The sequence below is a fragment of the Rhea americana genome, unplaced genomic scaffold (assembly GCF_003343005.1).
Source record: "Rhea americana isolate MKP2758 unplaced genomic scaffold, rheAme1 scaffold_9, whole genome shotgun sequence".
NCBI lineage: Eukaryota > Metazoa > Chordata > Aves > Rheiformes > Rheidae > Rhea > Rhea americana.
This window is the reverse complement of record NW_028187088.1, coordinates 10,257,135-10,281,102: the sequence shown is the minus strand read 5'-3', so window position 1 is coordinate 10,281,102 and position 23,968 is coordinate 10,257,135. Positions and strand designations below refer to the sequence as shown.

General features: G+C 38.5%; 1 protein-coding gene across 1 annotated transcript in view; it reads left to right on the top strand.

The window, feature by feature from the left end:
• Positions 1 to 23,968, top strand: part of DGKI (diacylglycerol kinase iota) — a 177,371-nt gene that overhangs the window by 73,546 nt on the left and 79,857 nt on the right. The window contains exons 12-21 of the mRNA XM_085324112.1: positions 375 to 457; positions 1,841 to 1,901; positions 5,494 to 5,607; positions 6,198 to 6,335; positions 7,518 to 7,596; positions 11,535 to 11,590; positions 12,510 to 12,572; positions 12,789 to 12,862; positions 14,147 to 14,258; positions 17,021 to 17,220. Of these exons, the coding sequence (XP_085180238.1) occupies positions 375 to 457; positions 1,841 to 1,901; positions 5,494 to 5,607; positions 6,198 to 6,335; positions 7,518 to 7,596; positions 11,535 to 11,590; positions 12,510 to 12,572; positions 12,789 to 12,862; positions 14,147 to 14,258; positions 17,021 to 17,220 (980 nt within the window). The remainder of the gene's footprint in view (positions 1 to 374; positions 458 to 1,840; positions 1,902 to 5,493; positions 5,608 to 6,197; positions 6,336 to 7,517; positions 7,597 to 11,534; positions 11,591 to 12,509; positions 12,573 to 12,788; positions 12,863 to 14,146; positions 14,259 to 17,020; positions 17,221 to 23,968) is intronic.

Below are 23,968 nucleotides of genomic sequence, written 5' to 3'. Positions count from 1 at the left end.
TGCTGTTGTGGATGGTAGGCTATGGATGGTGGGAGAGCAGAGGTCTCTTCTTGCAGGTTATGCTGGGCAATGAACCTTTGGTCTGACCCAGAATTTATATTCTTATGAACCATTAGTCATCTGAGTTAAATTTAGTCTGTATGTATACATGTATGCCCTTCCCCACTCCCAGACTGATGCATCACATGACAACTCTATAGTGCAATCATCTGCTATGACACTTTTTATTTTGTCTTTTTATTGCTTTATGTTTGCTTTATAAAGCACAGAAGAAAGAAGAGCAGTTTGAATGTAGTGAATAATAAATAGTATTATTTCTAATGATCATTAGCATATTCATAATTTCTTCTTTCTTTAATTTTCTCTCTTCTCAGGGCACCAAAGTTCTCCAAATGTTTATGTGGTATCTGAATCCACGCCAGGTCTTTGATCTCTCTCAGGAAGGGCCAAGAGATGCGTAAGTTCTCAAGCCTCCAGTTCTGTGGACCATAATTCTCTTCCTCTTGGCAAAGCAGGCAAAGGGCTTCTGGACTGTACTGATGCTGATAGGCCTAGGTTTTCAGAAAGCCAAATGGTGATCCAGGATCTAAGTTTTTTATTTGCTTTCTTTAGTGTGTTGTCTGTATTTGGGGACCTGTGGCCTCAATACACTAGTCTAACACATTTCTGAGTGGTGTGGCAACTTTCATGCTCTGTTATTCAGGTGTGATTTTTCAGGTCAGAATTTGTTGTTCCTTGTGTTAAATAACGTTGGGGAAGGCCCAAAGTAAGTGACAGAAGAGAAGACAAAGGATGTTGAATTGCATTCCAAGAAAAGCAAGACAAAGCTGTAGAAGAACAGGCTATCCTTTGGTACAAAATCACACTGTGATTAACTGACTCTATTTACCTGGGCAGCAGTTAAAAGTATAAGCATTTTCCATGGGAGGACCAGTCTTTAAAGAGCTGCTTCTCATTGCTAAGGGTTAAGAGACCGTCCTACAGCATTTGAGATGAGAATATTTGTGTTGCCTAAGTGTTTGTTCAGTGCTGCTTTCACAAGGTAGGCAGTACAAAATGGATAGCAATCATGTAAAATCACATCTCCTGTAAGGAGGGTCCAAGTATTTGCTATTTGTGCTTTTATACCACTCAAAACCTTTTTTCCTGCCAAAAGCCTTCCACTGCTACTTCCTTCAGTATGTGAAGAAGCCTTAAAGTAGCTGTATGGTTTTTCAGAGTTGTGTAGCAGAATTAAAGGAGGATCAAGCCTTCAATTCATTAGGCTCTCAACATTTTAATACATCCTCTTTATTGGGTTATATTTCATTATGACCCCTTTCATGCCACTGAAAGAACAGCTTTTTAACCAATGTTTTTTTTCTGGCTTTACTGTTGTTACCTTAGATCAGATGCCCAGAGAAAGAGTTTTATTAGATATTATTGCCTTGCATGATATTAGAAAAGTAAAACTGCTAGTTGAAAGAGCTGTCATATTCTTCAGGCTTCAAGAACAGTGGCCCAGCAAATCCTGACTAGCAATACCAAATTTTGTTTAAACAACAACAACAAAAATCCTTAACATTTACACGTGTTTGTTTTAAGATAGGAGGAAAAAAATTCGAAGAGTTTGTCATCTCCAGAGCAAAATATAGCCTAACTGCTGTGAGTGCCCCCCCCCCCCCAGAGTGGAAGCTCTCAGTGACACATATGCTTTCTATTCCTCTCTAAATTTATAAATATTTTAGACCAAAATATGTGGTAGTTACCTAGTCACTCAGCAAAAGGCATAAAAAGAGTTCCCCATCATTTTACTGATTTCACTAATTTATTTATTTTATTTTCCCTTTCTCCATGCCAGGCTGGAGCTGTACAGGAAAGTGCCAAACCTGCGGATCCTGGCCTGTGGCGGGGATGGGACGGTAGGTGGCTGACATACGGCAGCCTGCATGGTGGTCATCTCCAGGACATGAAATTCCTCCTGTAGCTGTTTGGAGAAGTCATGGGTTTCCTACCTCGTGATGCATGCAGTGCTGGATAACATAGATTTCACTTGTGAGATCTCTCTCTCTCTTTTTTTTTTTTTTTTTTTTTTTCCCCTCCATGTGATCTGGGCTGCTTAGTTATAGGACCAAATCTTTGTGGCAGTCCTGTTAACAGCTCCTTGTAGGCTGTATACTTTATGCATTAAGTCTTGGTACAGCTTAAAAAAGTAAAGACCACCTTTGCTAGCTTCCTCTCACTATTTGCTGAGAGTTTAGCAGTAAAGTCAGTGGCTGGTTGTCTTTACATCTTATTTATTACTCCATCCCTGCTGTTATCTCCCTATTTGACCTTAGACATCGGGATCTGCTCTGTGTTTTAAGTTTTCCAACTTTCTTTACAAAGTATCTGTAAGGAGGAATATCACAGTGGTCATAATGCCAGCCTGAGAGCTGGAAGATCCAGGTTCAGTATTTTTCTTTCCTGATGAATTCCTGTTAAAGATTGGATAAGCTAGATAGGATCAGATATTTAAACACAGACTCAGGCACCTTCAGATGTAGACAGGCTGTAAGGTTTGAGGCCTGGATGCATTTCCAAACCAGATAAGTGACTGGTAGCTGTAGTTGCAATCTCATGTTGCAAGTGGTAATGGAGGAATTATAATTTCATTATTCTTCCTAGTACGTAGGAATATGTTGTAAATCTCACTCTGTGCCTTTGAGTGTCTAAACACAGTTGAAAATAGAACCTTTAGTATCTGTGAAGCTTGGCTCCCCAAAAAACACATATTGATAATAGTTTTAACAAGAATTATGGCAAGCAAAATACATTGTTGGTTGTGAAAGACTCAGATATTGTATGAAAGGACCATATGTTAGGTATATGTAGATATTTAAGGCACCAGGAGCCTATTCTTAGAGAGCTACGCCTACCCTCCATCCATCTGTGCTTGAATCATTGGGGGAATTATCCTGTTTAGCTGTGGGTTCTTTTAAAATGTGAGATGTAGGAATTAATAATACCAATGCTTCCTCTGCAAAGGTGAAAGAAAAATGTGATTCAGCTATTGTCTTACTGTTACCTGGAACAGTCAGATATTACTGTTACTGAATCAGAAACGTTACTTGAGTGATGTGCAAGATCTCAAGACCTTTTGGCAGAAGATAAAGCTGTAGCAAAGAGAGAACAGTTACAACAAAAGTCTCCATGTGAGAGAGAAAATATTTAAGTAGGAGATAATCTAGGATCTGAAAGTATTAATACAGAAATGAATGCAACTGCATTGATGCTGACTCTTTGTTTTCCCTTTGCTTAACAGTGCAAGCGATAGGTGGCAGCACCTTCTTATTAGTATGACGAGCACTTGCTGTTACCTTTGCTGCTGCTGCTCAGTTTGAAGCAAATTAATATTTAGTTATTCCCAAAGCCATTACATCTAGCAATGAAAAATCTGGCTCAAATGGACTTAGTGAATATTCAATGAGACCAGATGTTACCTTGTGTTATTGAGGTGAATCAGAACTTACTGTAACTTTTCATCATCTTGCTGTTCTTTTCCAGGGTGTGAATGGAAAGCTCAGTTTCCAAACAGCTGTAGCTTTCTGTTTACAGGAAAATGAAAGTCTTTGCCATCCTTGATTATAAACATAATGTACAAGGTTTAGGATTAGCCTCAAKTTAAATAGCTATGTTGTAAATATACATGAGTAATTTCATTTTATCTCTTAAAAGCATTTACAAAAGTGGTTAGTGTTGTAATGTTACCTGAACCAGCGGGAGACTGAGGCACATGTGTACAGATTAATTCAGTGGCACTGTTAAAGGTCTAATGAAAAAGGGCTCTGTAAGAAGTCCTGCCATCAATGAAGTCATTGGTGAATTTTCCAAAGCCTTTCATGGGCCAAGGTATCATTCTAGGGGTTCTTTACTTTGTGTCTTATTCTCAAGAATTAAAGACAGATTTTTGAAAAGTAGAGGATTACTTACCTGTGTACTTAGTCCTGTCATGGTGCTTGTGATAGGCTTAAGCACATTAGGTAGAATCCAGGCTCATGAGAGTGGTAAGTGATTCAGATGACTGTTGTCAGACAATGAGCTCTAATGTGGGATCACATCCCAGATGAATGCTTTACTAATTGGACAACKGGTTATGATTTATAGCTGTCTGATAAATGCTATTTATATAGATTAAGTTTCTTCGTGAAGAGGCTTGGAGAAAGAAGTACYCTAGAAGACTACCAGATAGGCAACTGATTGTTACATCAGTCAGGCCACCCATCTCCATCACCCATCCTTCATCTTCTAAGTGTTTCCTAATGCTTAGATTAAGCTGAGTACCTTTCATGAACCTCCATTCCCGTCCTGGTATTGGATAGGAATCTATTTGAAATCGTATTAACGTTTGTCATGAAAAACCCTGATCTGCTCCAGTCAGATTTCAGTTTTATGTCTTTCTTAAGTAGAGACTGAATCTTACCTTTGAACACTGGTGTCAGGACAGAAGATTTTAGGGCAAATTCTACCCTTTTATTTTAATTCATTGTCTAAAAGTAATGCACACAGATTCTCTCCTTTTTTGATAAAGGTAAGAAATAATTTAGGAAATAGTGCAAAAATTTCAGTTGTTGCAAATTTTAGAACTTTTTCAGCAACACTTCACTTCACCTTTGGAAATTGCCATTCAATGAAAGCCAAATATTTTGCAGTACTTATTCCTTCTTGCTAAATTTCTATTTTAAAAGTTTTCCCTAGTCCAGAATAGGAAGAGGAAAGAGAACTATTGCTCTAAAATAGCCAGTGGTTTACAATGTAAAAGAGCTAGATACACCTTTCCAACCCAGAGCCTTCAGACCTAAGCATTAGAGTTCAATTTGTCTTTTATTCTAGTTCAAAATACAAAATGTTTTATACTTTATGCAGAATGAAATAATTCGGCCTGGAGGAACAGGAGACCTGGGGGCAAGTCTGTGCTTGACTTGATCTGCGTCCTGATTTTCTTTATTGTAGGCTGTACCCTGAGATACCATGCTGTTTATGTCCTTTTTTCGTGAAAGTTCTCAAAGGTTTTAGTTCCCTTTAGCCTAAGGGCCATTTAAACTTTTGTCTTGAAGCATCCATGGTATTTTTCATCCACCTTTGTGTACAGTATTTTTCAGAACAATATTTAAGCAGCCCTATCAATGCTGGGTGTAATCCTATATATTTTTGTTTTCTGCTTAAAGGGAGCACAGAAACTGTTGACATTATCTCAGTGTCTCTCTGTGCTGTTAATGATAACCAGTTTTTACATCCTAGAGCTTATGCTTGCACAGGAGCTTCATGAAGGCTGCTGTACCTGTTTTCTGAAATGTGAAACCTCAGATATGGAGCAGAGATGTAGAGTAAAATTTAAAATATCCTATTTTTTCCATCACCCTTTTGTTTTGCTTGACCTTTGTGTAGCAAGAATATAATCAAAATACACCTTTTTTTTGTTCTTTCCATTTTTAAAGTTCTTGATATTTATTCTTTTCATTTCCTCTTTTATAGGTGGGCTGGATCCTCTCCATCCTAGATGAGCTGCAACTTAACCCCCAGCCGCCTGTGGCTGTCCTTCCGCTTGGCACTGGGAATGACCTTGCCCGCACCCTCAACTGGGGTGGGGTAAGCGCTGATTCGGGTACCATTATGTGTGGCCTCTCAACTTGCTGCTCTGATTATTAGTTGTGTAATAAGGTAGAACTTCCTTTGGCTAACACAGCAGGTAGAGCTGTTTCAATGTCTGCTTCAGRCACAACAATTTAATTCAGTTTGCAGCTTGGTGTCTTGAATTCGAGATAATGTAATTGTTTTAATGGAAGTGTGGATAAGTGTATCTGATTGGTATTTCAGACTAAATAATGAGAAGAATATGTGTGCTTCTAATTTAGGCAGCATAGAGTTTAAAATTTATTTCTCTGCATTTATCCTTTGCTATATCACTAGAGATATCCCAGGCAAGGAAAAATACACTCTGACTTGCTCTCATCCTGGTCTTACTGTGCCTGTGCAAGACTTGTATACCTCAATAGCAGTTTATCAAAATGCTTAATATATAAAAACATAGGAACACTTTTGAGGTGTTTTTAGGAACACTTGATCTGATGTTTTAGATCTGTGTGAAAGGAGGGAGGTCTGACAGATAGTTGGTGAGTGACTTGCTTTGCCTTGGATGCCTGCAGCTGATGCCCTGGTGACACTTATTCTGCCACCAGGGCTACACAGATGAGCCAGTGTCCAAGATCCTGTGCCATGTAGAAGACGGGACCATTGTCCAGCTGGACCGATGGAATCTCCAGGTTGAGCGCAACCCTGATTTGCCACAGGATGAGCTGGAGGATGGGGCACGTAAGGTTAGAGTCATCTTTTTCCCAGGAGAGGAAGACTAGAGGATGCTTAAGAGTGTATTTTGGGGATATTTTCTAGTTCATTTCCTAGCTGCATCTTTTTCTGCTACTCTTTTGATGTGTCAGTACTTCTAAAGATATATGCAACCTAATGCATACCAGCCAGTTATTGTTATTTATAGCTCTCAGACTTTGCACATTTATACCCAAAATGAAATTCTGGCAAAAACAKTTGGCATATCACTTGGAAGGTCATTGTTTTCCTCTACTTAAATTGACGTATCTGGAGAAGCAACCATATGACTGACATCTGTTCCTAAATTACAAACACATCAATGGGGATGTAGAAGTATATTCCTTAGGAGTCTAATAGTGGATACAAACTATTTCTTTCTTTACAGCAAAGGGTGGTGTATTTGTRTATCTTCCTTCTCTGTGGGTCTCTATATGCCGCAGATATCCATTAGGCTGAGAGCTGAAGGATGGGAAAATCTTTATTATGGGAGGGGCCACATTTACAGTAATCTGTCATTTGGACAGATGATGTTGGAAGTGTGGTGTTCATCAAAAAATGATTCTGTGAAAGCAACTTTCAGTAAAGGTAAGAATATAAGAATCATTTTCCTCTTCTTGGTTATAATTTCTAGTTTATGTATTGGACTCTGCCTTCTCTCTCCATAGCCCTGCTGAGCCAGTGCAGTGATGAACAGGCCAGATGTGTGCTTTTCTGTCTCATACATCCTCAGTAGAATTAGAGTTCCTTGTACAAGACTTCTTTTGCTACTAGTTATATATGAATCAGGAAGAACACAGCTTGGCTTTCATATGCCATGCTGAGCTTATAGTGACAGCAATTAGGAAAATCTTTSTCTTTACATAATAAGCAGAGCAGCATTATAGGAAATCTCAAAGAGAAAATACAGAAAGAAYCCTGTGATGTTGTGTTTAGAGATACTTATGTGATCATAAAGCACTGTAGATATATTTATATTCTTTAGACTTTTGCATTTGATCATCTTTCATAAGCTGTTACTAGCTTTCATAGTGGCTTTRTGCATATATTTTCCCAATATATTACATTTTCTTGTTCTAACCTTTTCATGAGGTGCCAGGTTTAAAGCAATTAAGTCCTGATGTGTCATGGAATATTTCRTGTRTGTCACATGTCTTTCTGTTGTGCAATTACAGCTTCCACTCAATGTCTTCAATAATTACTTCAGTCTTGGATTTGATGCACATGTCACACTGGAATTCCATGAATCCAGAGGTAAGAGGAACTTAACCTTATTTCCTTAACCTTGGGAATGGGCAATTATTTTATGACTTGCAAATGGCTTTGAATTTAGAGCCTGTTGCTTATAATTCAAAAGGAATTATGCTAGAACATACAAATCCAAGATACAGACTGTAAGCTGTGAAGTGATTATATCCTGGGTTTCCAAGGGACTTAGAAAGTCATACTTGGGCAAATATGTCCAATTTTATGCATAATATTACTTAAAGACATTGCATAAATATAAAATGTCTTGGTGATCTTAAAAAATGAAAAAAACATACAAGCAAAACGATGATTCACTGGAACTGAGGGGAGCTTTCCAAGTTTTTGAGCTTCTGAAGGATGTATTAAGTATAGATATAGAGAAAGCTAATGCTGAGATGAGATTGTCAGAGTAAGAGCATAAAGAAAACCAAATGCAAGTCAGATGTAAGTTTTCCCAACAGTGTGAAGGTTGAGGGAGGAGAAAACCTGTGAGGCTGTGGAAGAAGGAGAGCAACAGGAAGATAATCACATTCTCAAACTGAACAGTTGTTACCTATGGATGAGTACAGCATGATATCATTGAACTTGGTACAAGCCCAGAGTATATCTATGCAAATGAAAGGTTTTAATAGAGTCCACAAAACTGTCAGGTATTCTAGCTGTTGTTGCATTTTATTCATCCACTTGGGGTGGCACAAGAGCCATCAGCATACAGATCCAAATGTGGCTTAGCAGGTGGACTTGGGACTGACGTGAATTACTCTCTTTGTATGGTTTAGGCAAGTGTGCCTGTGTAAATGGACCTTGTTCAATTGTCCTCACTCAGTGTTTGGTCGTTTCAGCTCCATGTACATGTTTTTCTTGTGAATGGCAGCCTCCCTTATCTTCGCTTTCATATTATCACAATGCCATTTTTTTTTWAAAAAAAAGAAAAGATAGCACCCTTCTGACATGCTAAATAAAGAGCAGGATACAAGATTGAGTGAGCTAATGCATATTTTATAATGTTTAAGACTGCTTCAAGCTTTAGTAATAATAATGAAGGGCCACAGAAGGGCACAGAAATGAAATGATGACAGCTGTATGCATTTCTTTATGAATGCATATCAGCATGCATTCTTAATGTGACTGTGAATATACAGTATAGATAAAATGCATGGCTACTTTCTCACTTAATGGAGGCATTACTAAATAATGAAGTTGTGGAGCCCTATAAAGAATGAATATTATTCCAGAGATGCCAGCATTTTAAAAATTTACATAAGTGAAAAAATATTTGGCAGAGCCAGGTGTCTGTAAGTAGGTATGTATAGCTAGGAGAGCTTTTCATAGCATGAGTGTCTGCTCTTACTAGTCATTAGTGCTGGCATTTCCTCACCCTCTTGAATTATAAAATATACAAAATAATCCCCATGTGTTTTAGGAGAGAAAAGCTTATAGCCTTGGAAGTGTTGCTGGGATGTGATTTTTATTGTGTTTTGTGTGGAATTAATCAGTGTAGGACAGATGCTGATTTCATTTGAACTGATAAAAATCCAGAACTCTGCTGAAGTCAGTGAACGTTAGCAAAACTTACACTATTTTAATGACAATTGCAATACAAGTGGTTGTATGCAGTTGCCTGTGTGGAGCTATCGTAGTCACATACAGTATTAAAAAAAGCAAAACAAATTAGACTGATTTTTAACACTCTGAGCCTAYTAGGGCATTTCAAGCTATGGAGATTGCTCAGCTGTTGTATTTAGAACAAACAGTGACTGCTGTGTCTCAGCAGAACCTGAATATGTGGCCTTTTCTAGAGCAACCCACACACCTTTCTTACAATTAATTAGATAAAGCCAGTGAGCCAGTCTCACAATTAATGTATTTAGCTCTGCTGCTTCAGTAAGAGTGCTGGGTAGAGACTCTTCCCAGAATCACAGTGCGCTCTCTTGTCATCCTATTGCCYTGGTAAAGCAGAGAAGATGCAATTTACATTGTCCCTATTTGACACACTATTTTCCCCTCAGCTCTAAAGGTTTGTCTGTTTACAGATACCTTCCTCCCTCCTTTTTTGCCCCCTCCCGTGCACTAACACATTCCCTTTCCTACTCCCTTCCTGGCTTGAGAAGGGTGAGGATAGATGGAGCAATTGCCAGCATTGCACTTTAATCACCTCTAGGTTCTATTCCGCATGGTAGTAAGAATCTTTCCTCCCTCACATGCTCATCTACCATGTCAGAGTTGGGAGCAATCCAACAGGTTGCAGGGCTGCTGAATCCCTGTCCTCAGAAAAGGTCCTTCTCCATTAAGCCAGTTCCAAACTAGGGCTTTAGTTCAGATCAGTATTTGCAGAGAGGTCTGTGTGTGAGCCAGTGCCCTGGATGGCTCCAKCTGGAGTCATTAGGGGTAAACACAGCAGTGGCAGCTTGCCCCCCTGTCCTCTCCAGCACACTCATCACATAGARACGGTCACTGCAGCCTGACTTGTCCTTCTAGGTCAGACAGAGAGCATACAGCATGGGCACTGGGCCTTCAGGAGCCTCCCACTTCTTGGTTTTGGGTTTTGAGACTGAAAACCCCCTCTCAGTTCAGTAAGCAGATAAAAGATGACTACATAAGCAGTTTAATAGTTTTAAGAAGAGTGCCTTCTGCCTTCTAGGCTCACCCACAACACAACAGATGGATCATACAGTAGCTGGGCACAACCAGACAAGAACTGCGAAGTATGTAACTCTTTCCAAATGGAGGAGAGTATTGTGAGATTGTGTGACTCCAAAGAGAACTAGATAAATTGTTATAAACAGTCCTTTCAGATGAAGTACTTTGGAAGCGTTCACATCAGTGTGATGCTCTGGCCAGAAGGACTAACCTGACACTTGGGCATTTTTAGTAGAGAATGATTGAGCAAGAAAAGGCAGTTGGTGCTCCCACTGAATATGGTATCAGCAGGACTGCTCCAGSAATCTCTGGATGCCTGAGAGTAGGAAAACAACCTCCAGCAAGACACGAGAATGACTTGTATTCTGCGAAACGTGTCTTATGCTGGAATATTAACAGAGCTCCATTTAGCTTATTGGGGAGAAAGTTATAGGTGATTTAATCACCGTCTGTAAGTATTTACTCAGGGAGAAGATACCTGATAGTTGAGGACTATTTAATCTAACAGACAGATGTATAATAAAATTCAGCAGTTGGCAGTTGAAGCCAGAAAAGCTCAAGATGGGGGAAAACATTTATTTTAACGTTGAGAATAATTAGCCATTAGATGTGCAATACTACTGGACTATTAAAATTCTCTGTAACTTGGAGTCTAATCAAAATTAAATAGYTTTCTGAATAGGCTTTAGAGTAACCACTTATTGTTTGCTGTGGAAGTATTTGCATTGGGATGTCTGTTCCCAATACCTTCTAAATATCCTCTTTTGAACATGTCAGAATTCAGTGTCCTTTTTAATTTTACAATTTTCCAATACTTTAGTCCTGCTTCAGAGYGTGGATTCGTATTTCATGGATTTGTAATCATTCTTAAAGAGGTCTCTTCTATGTTGGTAGAAATCTTGGAAATCTTGGAAAACATGCTGCAGAATCATGAAATGAATAATCTGAGAGATACTAAATTAAATGATGATTATACTCGTGTTATCTCTTCGCCTGTATTTCCATCTATTTTCACTCTGCAAGAATTGGAAAGAATTCAGAACAGTGTTTAAAATCTGATAACAGACAATGGCAGAGATGCTGAATTCTTGTGCAGCAAAAATATGTTCATGTTAATATTTTTACTGAGCAGTGTGTGCTAAAAGCACAAAATGCACAGTATGTACCATCATAGCTGAAGCCAAATATGTTGAAATCTTTTCCTGTCTTAAAAAGCTCCTATAGTGTTAGTAGGGAATGGAAAGGTACAATGGAACCTACTGTATTTATTAGGGTGTTCATATTTTTCCTTTCTCCTTTCACAGAAGCAAATCCAGAGAAATTCAACAGCCGATTTAGAAATAAGATGTTTTATGCAGGGGTGAGTTATAATTTGTCTTGCAGAATGATGTTCGTTTAGTTGTTTAAATGTTTTATCATGCCACTTCCCCCTCACTTTCATGACTTTTTTTTCTTTTTACCATTTAAAGTGTGTATGTGCTGTTTCTGGCAATGACATACGTGCTTGCTGAGAAGTGCCTGAAACACTGTTGTTTCACAGTGCTTGATCATATCTTGCTCCCCCTGTTTCTGGCTCTTAAGGTTCTCAACAAAATGCTTCAATTATGTCAGTATGTAAGCAACACTGACATTCAGGTTCCTAGAGAAATTCCTCAAATAGTTACCTTTATCTGTTAGGCCTTGAGGGGTAGTCTTGGATGTAGGGCCATGGTGAATGGAAGACAGAGATCTGCTTTGGGCATGGCTCATTTTCATATGCAAATAAAATTACACAGTTTTGTGTTCAGGGGAAGTGGACAACACTAACATTATTCTAAAGTGAAGTTGTTAAAAAAAAAAATAGAGAGAAGCACACTGGTTTAATAATGCATGATTATAATACGTCTTTTTGGGCTTAGATAACTTTGACAATACCCATGTCCCTTAAATATAGAAACATATATATGAGCAAGGATTTTTTGTGTACTTCTTTGGGTGCTCAGGGACATTCTTTGGTTACTTCTTAAAAGAGGAAGTGTAGTATTTTAATGTCACACCTGAGAAGTTGCAGGGCAGATGAATAGATCCTGCTTCCTCTCTCCTCTGGGGAATCTGAATCTTGTATTGATCACTAAGTGTTGATGAAAGAAATCTAGCCTATAGTGCTACTGAGAGCAAGAAGGGATAGGTTTGACAGCAGGATGGCATTTGGTGATAAGCCCTGAGGTGGGATGAGAAATGAGGAAAGAGAAGTGAGAAGACAGTGATGACAATTCCTGCACTACTTCTGTGTCTTGCAGGCAGCCTTCTCAGACTTTCTGCAAAGAAGCTCAAGAGATTTATCCAAACATGTTAAAGTTGTGGTAAGTATAGGAAATTGTGGGATAGTATTGTGGGAAGGGCAAGGGCGGGGGAGGATGAGGAGAGAAAGAGGTGAGAGTTTAATGGCTCCGTTACTTCTCAGTTTTGAGCATGGCATTTGAAACMGATTCCAAAGAAAGACTTGGGAAAGCTGTTACAAAGCAGCAACACTTCTCTTGTCTGTGGCCCCATTCAGCTCTGTCACTTTGGCTTTGTAGTGTGATGGCACAGACCTGACTCCAAAGATCCAGGAGCTGAAGTTCCAGTGTATAGTGTTTTTAAACATACCCAGGTAAGCTCAAGACAGATGTTTGGAGTCACAAAATAGAAGGGGAGGGGAGAAAGGGTACTTGCAAGTTATTCTAGGTTGGGTGGATGTGCAGAAAGCTTGTTGCTACTCTGCCTCTTGAGAAGTAGATGCTGTTAGTTAGCAATACAGGATGGGACAGGAGTGTATGGTGCAGCAAGAATATCCTTTAAGAAATTGAGTGTCTTGTGATAGAGGGATGGTAGAAATGATTAATTGACAATACACTTTCCAAAGCTGTGCATGTAACCTGCAATCGAGGAAGTAAACCAGACACAGCYGTCCGGTCTTTTATTTAAGTAGAAGGAGAGTTTTGGAGGGAGGAAAGGATCAATATTTTTCAAGTAAAGAGCACCAGGCCTGTTGAAAGAAATGCTGCTTCTTAACATGTTAGGAGGTGTTGCAAATAGAAATATAACATATCTTTAAAAGTTGTCTCTCCCTTGCTCTCTAGACAACCTACCACTTTCTTCCACATGCAGTCCCAAGCACTTGATTTTTTGAGTCCTGTGTTGTCCTCACTGCAAGCTTCTACTTAGTTATCACCTTTCCAGAGTTCTCCCCCTCTATCACTCTTAGATCACTTTTACATCCATTCTTTAAGAACAGAAAAGATAAAGATGCAACAGCTGCATCTGTTACCTCTTTTTCTTTCTCCTCTGCCTCCTCAAGCTGTCTTGTTTTGCATTTCTTCTGCTCATAGAGCTTTTGAACCAGCAGGAAGAGAGGAAATGGGGTTTTACAGGCTAGAGTCCTTGTTGCAGCCCCATGCCTGCTGAGTAAAGGAGAAAAGCAGCTTTCCAGCAAAGCACCCAAGGTGCAAATGTAGCTCAATAGCTGATCCGCAGAAAGCGGAGCAAGGTGCTTCTGCTTTGCTGCATTACCTGTTGTTTCCTCATTTTCCTCTGTCGCGGAGAAACTCACAGAGGAACCTGCCAAAGATCATGTAGTATATTAATAAAGGACTTTTTGCATCTGACCAATGATAAGTAATAATCATATCTCTAATCCTGCCCAAATGTGTTTGCGTAAAGATCATGGTGGAGAAATTTGGTGGATACTGAACCAGCTTTGAAACTGGTTTTCCCTTTTGTCCAGTCCTTGCTAGCATTAACTCTAACAGTTCCTGAACTGAATCTGGAATAGATATTGAGTGTTTCTCCTGGAGGGTAGCAGAATAGGCCAAAAGTCAGGCTAATAGTCAGGATGCATCAGGGCAAATTACAAGTGTGCCTTCTCAAGCCTTATTTTCCAAACCTCTCCCTGCAGGTACTGTGCTGGCACAATGCCCTGGGGAAACCCTGGTGATCACAGAGACTTTGAGCCTCAGCGCCATGATGATGGCTACATTGAAGTCATTGGGTTTACCATGGCCTCACTGGTGAGTATAGTGCAGGTGATACCTGCAGGTGATCCAAAAATTAGTGTATTCTGTGGACAGCATTATAGAATGCAAATTTATCCATACTGCTGAAGAAGAACTATGATTCCATGTCCTCATCTGAGGCCAACATGTATTTTGCTGTTAGTTTTTAAATGAGGAGGACAAATTATAGTTAAAAAAAATAGAGAATTGTTATTTAATGATTAAAWCTTTGTTTGCAAATAGTTGCTAATTTGTACGTGTTTAGGAGKGCTTTAAAATTTTTTGAAGCTAAGTGGAAAGATTATTACAGTAAAAATCAGCATGTATGCTTGTTTTTACTGTGCAAACAGTGTAATTAAATAATTACTGCTATTTCATTAGGTTTTGTATATTTCAATCTATAGCATAAAAGTTAAATTTTTTTTTGTAAAATGGGCTATTAGAAACAAATAGAAAAATTTGTATGAAATTAYATGTCTTAATGAATATTTTTCTTTTTAAAAATGAACTCTTTTGACAGATAAAAATGTTTATTTCAAAATAGTGTGGAAAATCTGGCTTTTGAATTTTAGAGAAGTAGTACTTAGCAAATAATTATGTTACCTAAATGAGTATATTGTCAACTGTCTTGGAACAAAAAAGAACATACCCAATTTGAAGGAAATGAAAAATACTGTAACTATCATCAGGCTGTAGAAGTGACCTGCAGCTTGCTTGCAGTGTAGAGAATTGGAACTTAACAGTCTTTGAAGGCAATGTCCACATCCTGAAGTTGTGCATCAATCTGGGTCATACTCGACAGCTTAAAATGCTATATTTAACGGATGGTGCTGACGTTATCTCTTGGAAATCAGATAAASATTTATAAAAGTACCAAGAATACATAGGATTTCAATGACCACATTTAATATTCTCAAAAGTTGATTTCTTGTATTTTTTCTTGAGGATCAAAAATACATCAAGAAAAACAGAAATTTTTGGTTATTGTTGACAGAAAAAAATAAACTATGTTTAGCTAGTTTTGAGCTAGAGTCTTTCTTGGGTTTGCCACCAATATCACAGTGTCTAGAGTGATCTCAAAAGCTACCAGCAATTTCAGTTGGGACAGAAGGCTCCTTTGACCTGCCATTTCTCTCTAAAGGAGCCCCAGCTCAGAAATGAGGGTCTACACTAGTGGCAATGCTGAGGATCCGTGGCAACTCTAAAACTTCTAGCTATAATCCTAGCTTGCTCTATATGACTCCCAAATGTGCTTGACCACACTTCAGAAGGTCTGTGAGACTGACGAAAAGAAGCACTTTGTAAGAATTAAGTGCTATGAATGTTAGCTGATCCATAATATTAAGCATGAAGTGCAGGAGTATTAAGGTCTTGACTTCTGTTCAGGCAGCTATAGTATGTTAATAAAGCATTTTTTTGAATCTGACCAATGATAAGTAATAATCGTATCTCTAATTCTGCCCAAATGAGTTTGCGTAAAACCTGAAGAATCTGCTAGATTCGTTAGAAAAGACTCCATCTTTTTGTTTTTCTGGCATCTGTTTCTCCCTGCTTCTCTCTCCTGAAATTTTACCTCTAACTTGAGTTGCAAGGTGGCCTCACAATTAGAATAAGGAGACAAGTTTGTGGGGTGATGCCTATGAAAAGAAAGTAAGTTAAAAAGAAAAGGCTAAATCAGGAAAAGATGTAAGGTAGCAGGGTGATGAACTAGGTGAAAGACAAGTAGCTTAACTATACTGCTCTGTTTCTGCTATTTGTTTTGGCTGTTTTGCAGAGAGAACTTTAGTTAGAATCTCGAAGAGATGTAGGCATTGTACAGGATGGTACTATTTTCGCTCCCTCTTTGCCAAAGCCCTCTTACTTTTTCATTTCTTCCAAATAAATTCTTTAACAGGTATTTATTTGCTTACTCTTTTCAGTCTGTCTGGTCTTGATATTGAGTTGCTGTGTAAGCTCTCATAAGAAAGATTTTAGGTGCATCATATTCATATTAAGGGATATATTTCTTTCAGGAAGGGGAAATCATCCTTCTGTCTCTCAGATGTACCTAATGAGGATTCTTGTTTTAAACAGCAAATAATTAGTAGCATTTCAATTAGCGTAAAACCAAACAAATCCCCTCTGCCTCAGGCAAACAAATGTTAAAATCTTTAAGAATGAACACAGGTATGCATTTATGCATGTCTGTATCTCTCTCTCTCTCTCTCTTTTTTTTTTAATGTATGTGTATAATATGCTTGATGCATATTGAAGTAACAAAGCATGTAATAAAGTAACGAAGCATACAATTAGGTATCTGTTCTGTTTCATCTGCTTTTGGCAAACCACTTTTCTATGTGAAACTTTGTCTTACTTTTCAATTTTGAGTAAAAATACAATCATTGTATCTCMTTAGTATGCCTTATACAGACACTTTGCAGAGCTTCAACTATACCATACTTTGGTACTCACACGAACCTATATTGCAAACTTACTCTTGCAGCTTAGCTTAGGGAGGACTGCTATTTCTACAAAGTTAGTAAGTACCCATTTAACATTAGTGAGTGCTTTGCACTATATTCTTCAACTTTGCAAATGATGTTGCTTTCCAAGTGCAGTCTGATAAATGTGTAAATATCTATGTGATAGAATAAGCTACTTACAGCAGGACTGCTTTGTTTGCATTTGGAATGCTTTATAAAGGACARTGTCAGCAAAACGATGCATTTTGAGATTAAAAGTGCCTCAAATATCTGTTTTGAAGTGTYTTTGTTCTCTTTCCTGCTCTTGTTTTACAGGCTGCTCTCCAAGTGGGTGGTCATGGAGAGAGGTTGCATCAGTGCCGTGAGGTGACACTTTTAACATACAAGTCTATCCCCATGCAAGTGGATGGAGAGCCATGTCGATTAGCTCCCTCACTCATTCGCATCTCCTTAAGGAACCAGGCCAATATGGTACAGAAGAGCAAGAGGAGAACGTCCATGCCTTTGCTGAATGAGTAAGTTGGATTTGTGCATGTCCTAATGCCAGGAGGTGCTTTTGGGGCAGTATATTCAGTCATGGATTTTGCATGRACTGGACTTGCAGTGCATTTAAAAAGAAAAATTCACACCTCCCTCTGAACATCCTGTCTACTGAGTTGTAAATATTTACCTGATTTTATTTTATTCTTTAATTTTCTGGGTACCCTTCCGCCTTGCCTTTGGAAAGATGTTGAATCTCTCAGCTGTTCATTCAGAGAGGTCTGTGCAGGCTCAGTGGTGTGCTTCTTAGTAAAGCTTATGGCATATCTGCATATAAATGCCATTTTCCCTGGAAGAAGTTCTTATGATTTGCTTTCTGAACTTTATTAATCTAATTGTTAATTCCATTGGAGACCCTGTAACAAATTGCCACAATCAAGAGTTGCTCAGGACATCTTGTGGTCTTTGTTGCCTGGGATTGTTAATAGAGAAGGGCCTGGATGACTGGAAAGGGCACTTTATAGGAAATCCTGGCCCAGTATTAAAATCCGATGAGAAAATTCAGTACAACATAGGTAAAAGTATTAGCACTTTCACTAGTCTTCTGTGGGCAAAGGCAGAAGACAGTAGTATTGAAGTTTAGTATTAGACAATCTGGATTCTCCTAGAATGTCTGTCTCCCAGCTAGAGACTGGTAAGGAATGATGATCAGAAACAAAGAAAATACATGGTGTGAGGTGAAGGTAGCACTGAAGTAATGTGAAGAACACAGAAAAACTAGAATAACTGGAAACCAGGAACATTTGAAAAGAATAGACAGGACTAGCTTTCCTTTTATAAACTTATTTGTAAGCACTGCAGAAGTATTTTAACAGTAAAAATAATTTAATATTAGAATTATGACCTATGAAATTGTTCACCCAATAAAATAATTTAGATTATTCTGTAGCACTGATTGTTGTACTTCTCAGAATTCCTTCATTGCTGCTAAGGTGAGTGATAAATGCTGTTGCTATTTTTTCATCAAGTATTCTTAAAGCAATTGAAGACAGGCTATCCTTTAGGGTATATAGAGACCTACAGACATAAAGTTATTGAGAATCCGCATTTCATTTGAGCAACTATGCACTGAGGGCTCTGCTCTTCTAAGGAGGGAGTGGCGGGGCTTTTGCTGCAGCTGTTATGGTACCAGGCATAAGTAAGGCAATGTTTCTGTAGTGAGATAATACCTTTCATTAGACTAACTCACATAATTGGAAAAGAAAGACAAGGTCTCAGGCACAACTTTTTCTTCTCAGGTGTCTGCTGATTTTGTCTGGTTTTTCCAACTGTATAATTTAGTGAAAAACATTGCTTCTCTTCAAACCTTAACTCTAGCCCTCAGAGCTTTGTCATTCAGTGATTGTTAATCTGTTCATGTAACCAAAGCATCCCTGGTTACTTCCAACACCTTCCTGTTCAGTGTAGCACTGTGTTCTCTTACTGAGACTAAAGCTTTAAGCTTCAGTAGAAGCCCATATCTGTAAGGTGCAATTCTTATTTATCTGAAAAATACATAAGATATAGCCATCTCTCTTGAACAGTGAAGAATAACAGGCTATTGCCTGTGAGCACTGCTGCCCAGTTTCATCCAGCCATGACTCCTACTCGTTTGTGAAGCAGAGAGCAATCCCAAGGCATCTCTTTCTAAATTGCAGCAGGATAATGTAAACCAAAGAAAGAATTCCAGGCACTTCAATTTGATAATTAGCACAAGTAAGCCTGGAGTCTTCAATCGGAATTTAAACTGTGGTAGGGAAATACAGATTCCTGGTGTGTGTCAATTGTCAAAAGAATATCCTTTGCTATTTAGCTGGATTTGAATGTGGTGTGTCAGACTATATTACTGTCTGAATTCCTTGATGTGGCTATTTGTCTACAGACCTCTGTTACAGAAAAATATAAGTGATTTGTCAGGGACTCTAGTCTCAGTCTCATTTAACCAGAATGGTGTATGTGTATGTGTGTACGTATATATGTCTCAGGTGCTGAAGGGAAATGAGAAATATCAGTTGAATTTCCTGGTGTGATAAACCCTAAATGGTATGTTAAAGGTAAAACTCTAGGATGCATTTAATCATGTAAGAATTTCATTCAGTTTAACAGTGCTTTGTAGAATTTTGCAACAGAGAGAAAAATTTTAAGCACATTTATCTACATTTCTTAACTTGATATTTGGAGTGTATCTCTTCAATCCATTGAAATCTCCCAGAAATCACTGTTGTTGATTGAACACAATAGATTGTTCTCTTAAGACAGCCATCATTGCTAGATGTGTGAGAATAGTAATGAGTTCTGGAGCTATCCCTGCAATTGCTAGGTAGCTGTGCTTGAGTGCCTCGCAAAGAAAGTGATTAAAAATTTATCTCACATCACAGTAACTCAGAATTGCTGTTACTGTTGGCTTTGTTATTGGGGGATAAGGAGAGCAGTGGGAATTCTGTTTGAAATTTTAGCTAATCTAGTGTCATAAGTAGAAAAAAAAAATGATTTTTAAGAAGCCTTACACTTTGTTTCCAATTTTTTTGTACCCTATTCTTTTTTTTCTGTGTTTTTTTTTTGGAGGTTTTACAGGGATTAGCTTTTCGTCTGCCTTGTGGATGCATTTGTGTTACCATAGTAGTAGTATCGTAAGGCTGAAGAGTCAGTATTTTATGTAGCTACAGTGAGAAGAACAGAGATTCCACCCTTCTCTGGAGAGAGCAGAGCCTTAGAAACATTGTTCTCTTCTGACCATGAACCTTGCAGACCTTTCTGATTGCAACTGTTTCCCTTCAAAACTTGTGCCTGCTGGCAGTTTGGACAACTCGCATATGAGAAAAAGGGATCAAGTCTTCTGTTTGACCTGCTTTCCCTCATTTTCTCACTACTGTGCTTCCAACACCTTCTAATTGCACAGTAACTACCTTGTGTAGTTCTGTGCAGTCTTGGATGTTAACAGTCTCTCTGTTTTATGTTACTGAATAATTTGCCGTTCTCAAAGTGTACGGCAAAATTAAACAGCAGTATTTGACTGATATAGTCCTTAAAAAAGGTTGACCGTAGAATCAGACTGAGGAATACAAAACTAGTATTTCTGCAGAGCTACTTGAATCGAAGAAACCTCACTTTCCTGCTGATGGCAGCAGCAATGCAAGCAGCTTCATTCAAGTTATTAGGGCACAAAGTAAATATCTCACATACTGCATTTTATCTGAGCTGGGCAAATTGCTGGCAATTAAGGTTGTGTTCACTTACCTCATCTTTTCTTCACTGAAGAATTGTGTACAAAGTAATAGTGATTTTTCTCAGTATATTAATTATCTCAAATTATTCAAGGAATAGTTGCTACAAATAATATWTGTCTCTTCATTGTTCATTAAGCATTCACTTTTCAGTATTTCATTTTGGAATTTAAGCTGTTTTTATATGCCATCCAGATTATATGGATACCTTAGCCAGCTGAGGATGACTTGTTTGTGTTTTTTGTACTTTTGGGATAATTTTAAAATCTGCAGTTGGAGCATAGTGGAGGAAAGTCATTGTGTGGTGGATATATTTACAGCGCTGCTTCTAGTTTGTTTCTGTTGAAGGCTGTCCAAACATAAAAGGCAGATGTAATCTGCTCTTCATCCTACAATGATTATTCTATAATGGTAATAACTAATGACCCAGTGAAGTGTTTCAAACCAGAAACAACTTTTCAGGAGCAAAGAATATGCAGGATCAAGTGATACTGTTTACACTTGGATGTAGATTGAAATGAGGCAGATGGTAGGATTGTGGGAAAAATGGTAAGTTTTGTTTCTTCTTGTAYGTCTTCTCTACTCATCTTCCCCGTCACATTTGCTAAATGTACCAGCAACAGCAAGTTTTTGCTGCAGTCAGATCAGCAGACTCAGTTTTACTATAGGAGTGAATTATGTTCCAATTCTCCATCCCTTAGAAGACTTGCCAGCTAAGTTCTGCTTCCTGAATCTCCATTGTTGATCATGGGAATATGTTAAAAAGATAACATATAGTTTGATTTTCTGTGATCAGGCCAAGAATGTGGCCTTGCATATGATAGCAAAGCGTGTGTGAAATAAGAAGTCATGCTGTGGCTCAGTTCTCCAAGAGCCATTTTCTTACTAGAAGCCATAGTTTAGTCTGCTTCGTAGTAAGTTTCAGTAAATGATCGCTTTCTGAACCCCAGAACATCATATTGTCCTTTCACTGGCTTTTAGTTTGGATTGGGGAAGAATGTTCTGCATGATGGAAGGGAAAGAAGAAGAGAGAATAACTTACAACTAAACGTATTCCATACACTTCAGAGAAATAGAGGGACCGTCTGAATTTAAACACTAAAGGAGTCTGCCCTGAAAGCCACTGTATATGAAATGCAACATGAAATGCATGTTTCTCTAAGGTACATAAAGGAAGAACGGAGAGATGACTTTGTCATTGTAGATACAAATCTCCAGTAAGGTTTTTTCCTTTTCTTTTTTTTTTCCCCCCCTCAAATGTTAACGTTGGCCTATCTGTAGACACAACTCCATCCATTCAGATCTTAGTTTTGATTTCTGTTGGCATTTCTGGACCTGCTTCCAAAGTATGATGCCTTGAGATTTTTAAGTGCCTGTGGGACACAAATCCTGAGGCTCCTCATCTTCCTTGCATAGATATGTGCCCAACTTGTCACAAGTCTTCTTTACTCATGTCTTTAGCCACTAATGTGACATGTAGCAATGAATTTCCATTTGCATGGTTTCTGTTGCTCTTGGCTTCCTGATGTGATCTTGAAGCTCTGCATGTTTCTTCATTCAACTTATGTGACACATTCCTTTTGTTTCTGTTTAAATGTTGTATGTCTTTCTCTCTTTCTCTCTCTTCCACTCTTTCTTTCTCTGTCTCTCCCCTACCTTTGTCCTTGTCTGTCCACACTTTGTTCTGCCTCTCTCTTGGCTACTCATTTCCTGCTGCCTTAGTATCCATAAAGTGCACTCTGCTGACCTGAGGAGAGTCTCAGCTCCCCCCGATTCCTTCACTGTGTGAGTATCTGGCTCTTTTCTTCCTTACAAAGTTCCATAATATGTCACTGTTACCCTATGTGTTATTCAACCAGGAGAGAACATTTTCTTTCCAGATGAGCAGATCCAATGACAAATAGGAGTTGTTTCTCTGGACTTGACCTTCCTTGGGTATTTTTTGGCTCTGTGGGTTCATTTCTGCCTTTCAGCTGGTGGAGGTGAGCTTTAGTAGTAGCATGTGCTATGGGAAGATACACCTCCTAAATGAATTTCTTTTCCCAAACTGATGCTTACAGCAATGTTGACCTYGTAGTGGAAGGAATAATGCTCTTTACTCCTTCCAGGGAGTGAAAGTGTCAGAGAAGCAAGAGTCAGTTGCTCCCTGAGGGAAGGGGTAYTGCAAACTGAGGTGATGGCTCAGCAGACACAGGGCTATGGCCTCACCAACAGGAGCTCAGTCCCACAGTACCTGAGCAGGGTGAGTCAGTGATGGTTCAGCCAGSAGTCCAGATCATCAGACAAATCCATAATGACAGGAAGGTCTGAGGTCAAGTGGCGAGTACCATCCCTGGATATGGCTCAGATGAGGGCTGCAACATTGTTCTTCCGTGAGCTGATAAGATGGATAACTAGGATTTTTGTTCTTTAGTTTTAAAGAAAACATACAGTGAATCAATTAATCCAAAAAGCATCTTCATATATAACTGATCTGAATAGCAGATAAGTGCAGTGCCCCAAAGGGGTGGCATAGTACTGGCCACAGCAGCCCTGAAGACGGAAAACCCACACCCATATTAATATTTTGATTGTCAGCAACTCCAATGCAGTAAGTTGCTAGATAGCAGCTAAATTATTCAAGAACCTAATATATTTTTAAAGTGTGGTGAACTGGCACTTAAAAATACTTGTATTCATTGTATGCTCTTTATATACTTATTCATTCCTTTTATAGAAACATGCCATATTGTCAAAACATATGTGGATTCACAATTAAAAAAAAGTGTAATGTAATATGTCAATGCAGGCAGTACAGTTTGGCTTYAGAAATGCTTGTTGAATATTCAGTCAAATAAGAAACTTGTTTTGCATTGTATTGACAATCCTTTTGTCATCCTGCTTTGCCAATGTTATGTGGGACATTTTTTCAAGCCATCAGGACTCTCAATTCAAAAATGTTGGAAAACGGAAAATTTTGGAGCTGTAAGTCCARGTATTCAGAGTAGAAACTTGATTTCAAGCACAGTTCCTGTGCAGTCATAGAAGAAAATAAATGGTGTGTGCTAAAATAAAAACAGCCATCGCTCCTCTGCTCTAAAGACTGAGCACTTGCAATAGWTGGCATATAAATGATCAACAGAAAAATTGCTTGGGAAAATTATTCAGAGAATAATTTTAAAAGGTGTAAATTTCAGAAAACTGCAAATTTATCATTGTTATTTTGCAAACAAGAAAATTTCTCATCAATGATGTGCCTTTTCCCTATTTGCTGTATTCTGCTGAGGAACAGAAAGTAAYACAAATCATATATGTCTCTTGCACTGATGCAGTATCCTAAGAAAGCATCTAGAAAAAGCCTGAGGTACACSTTATTGCTTACACAGAATATTAAGCAAGTTTGGGGTGCAGGAGGAATTGTTCCTGGGTTAAGGGATATCCCTTGGAAAATGACCTTCAAGTTTTGTTACAGTTTGAAATGTCCCATTTGATATCAGCTGTCAGGATAAAGCAGAGAGAGGAAGACTCCTGAGCCTCAAAC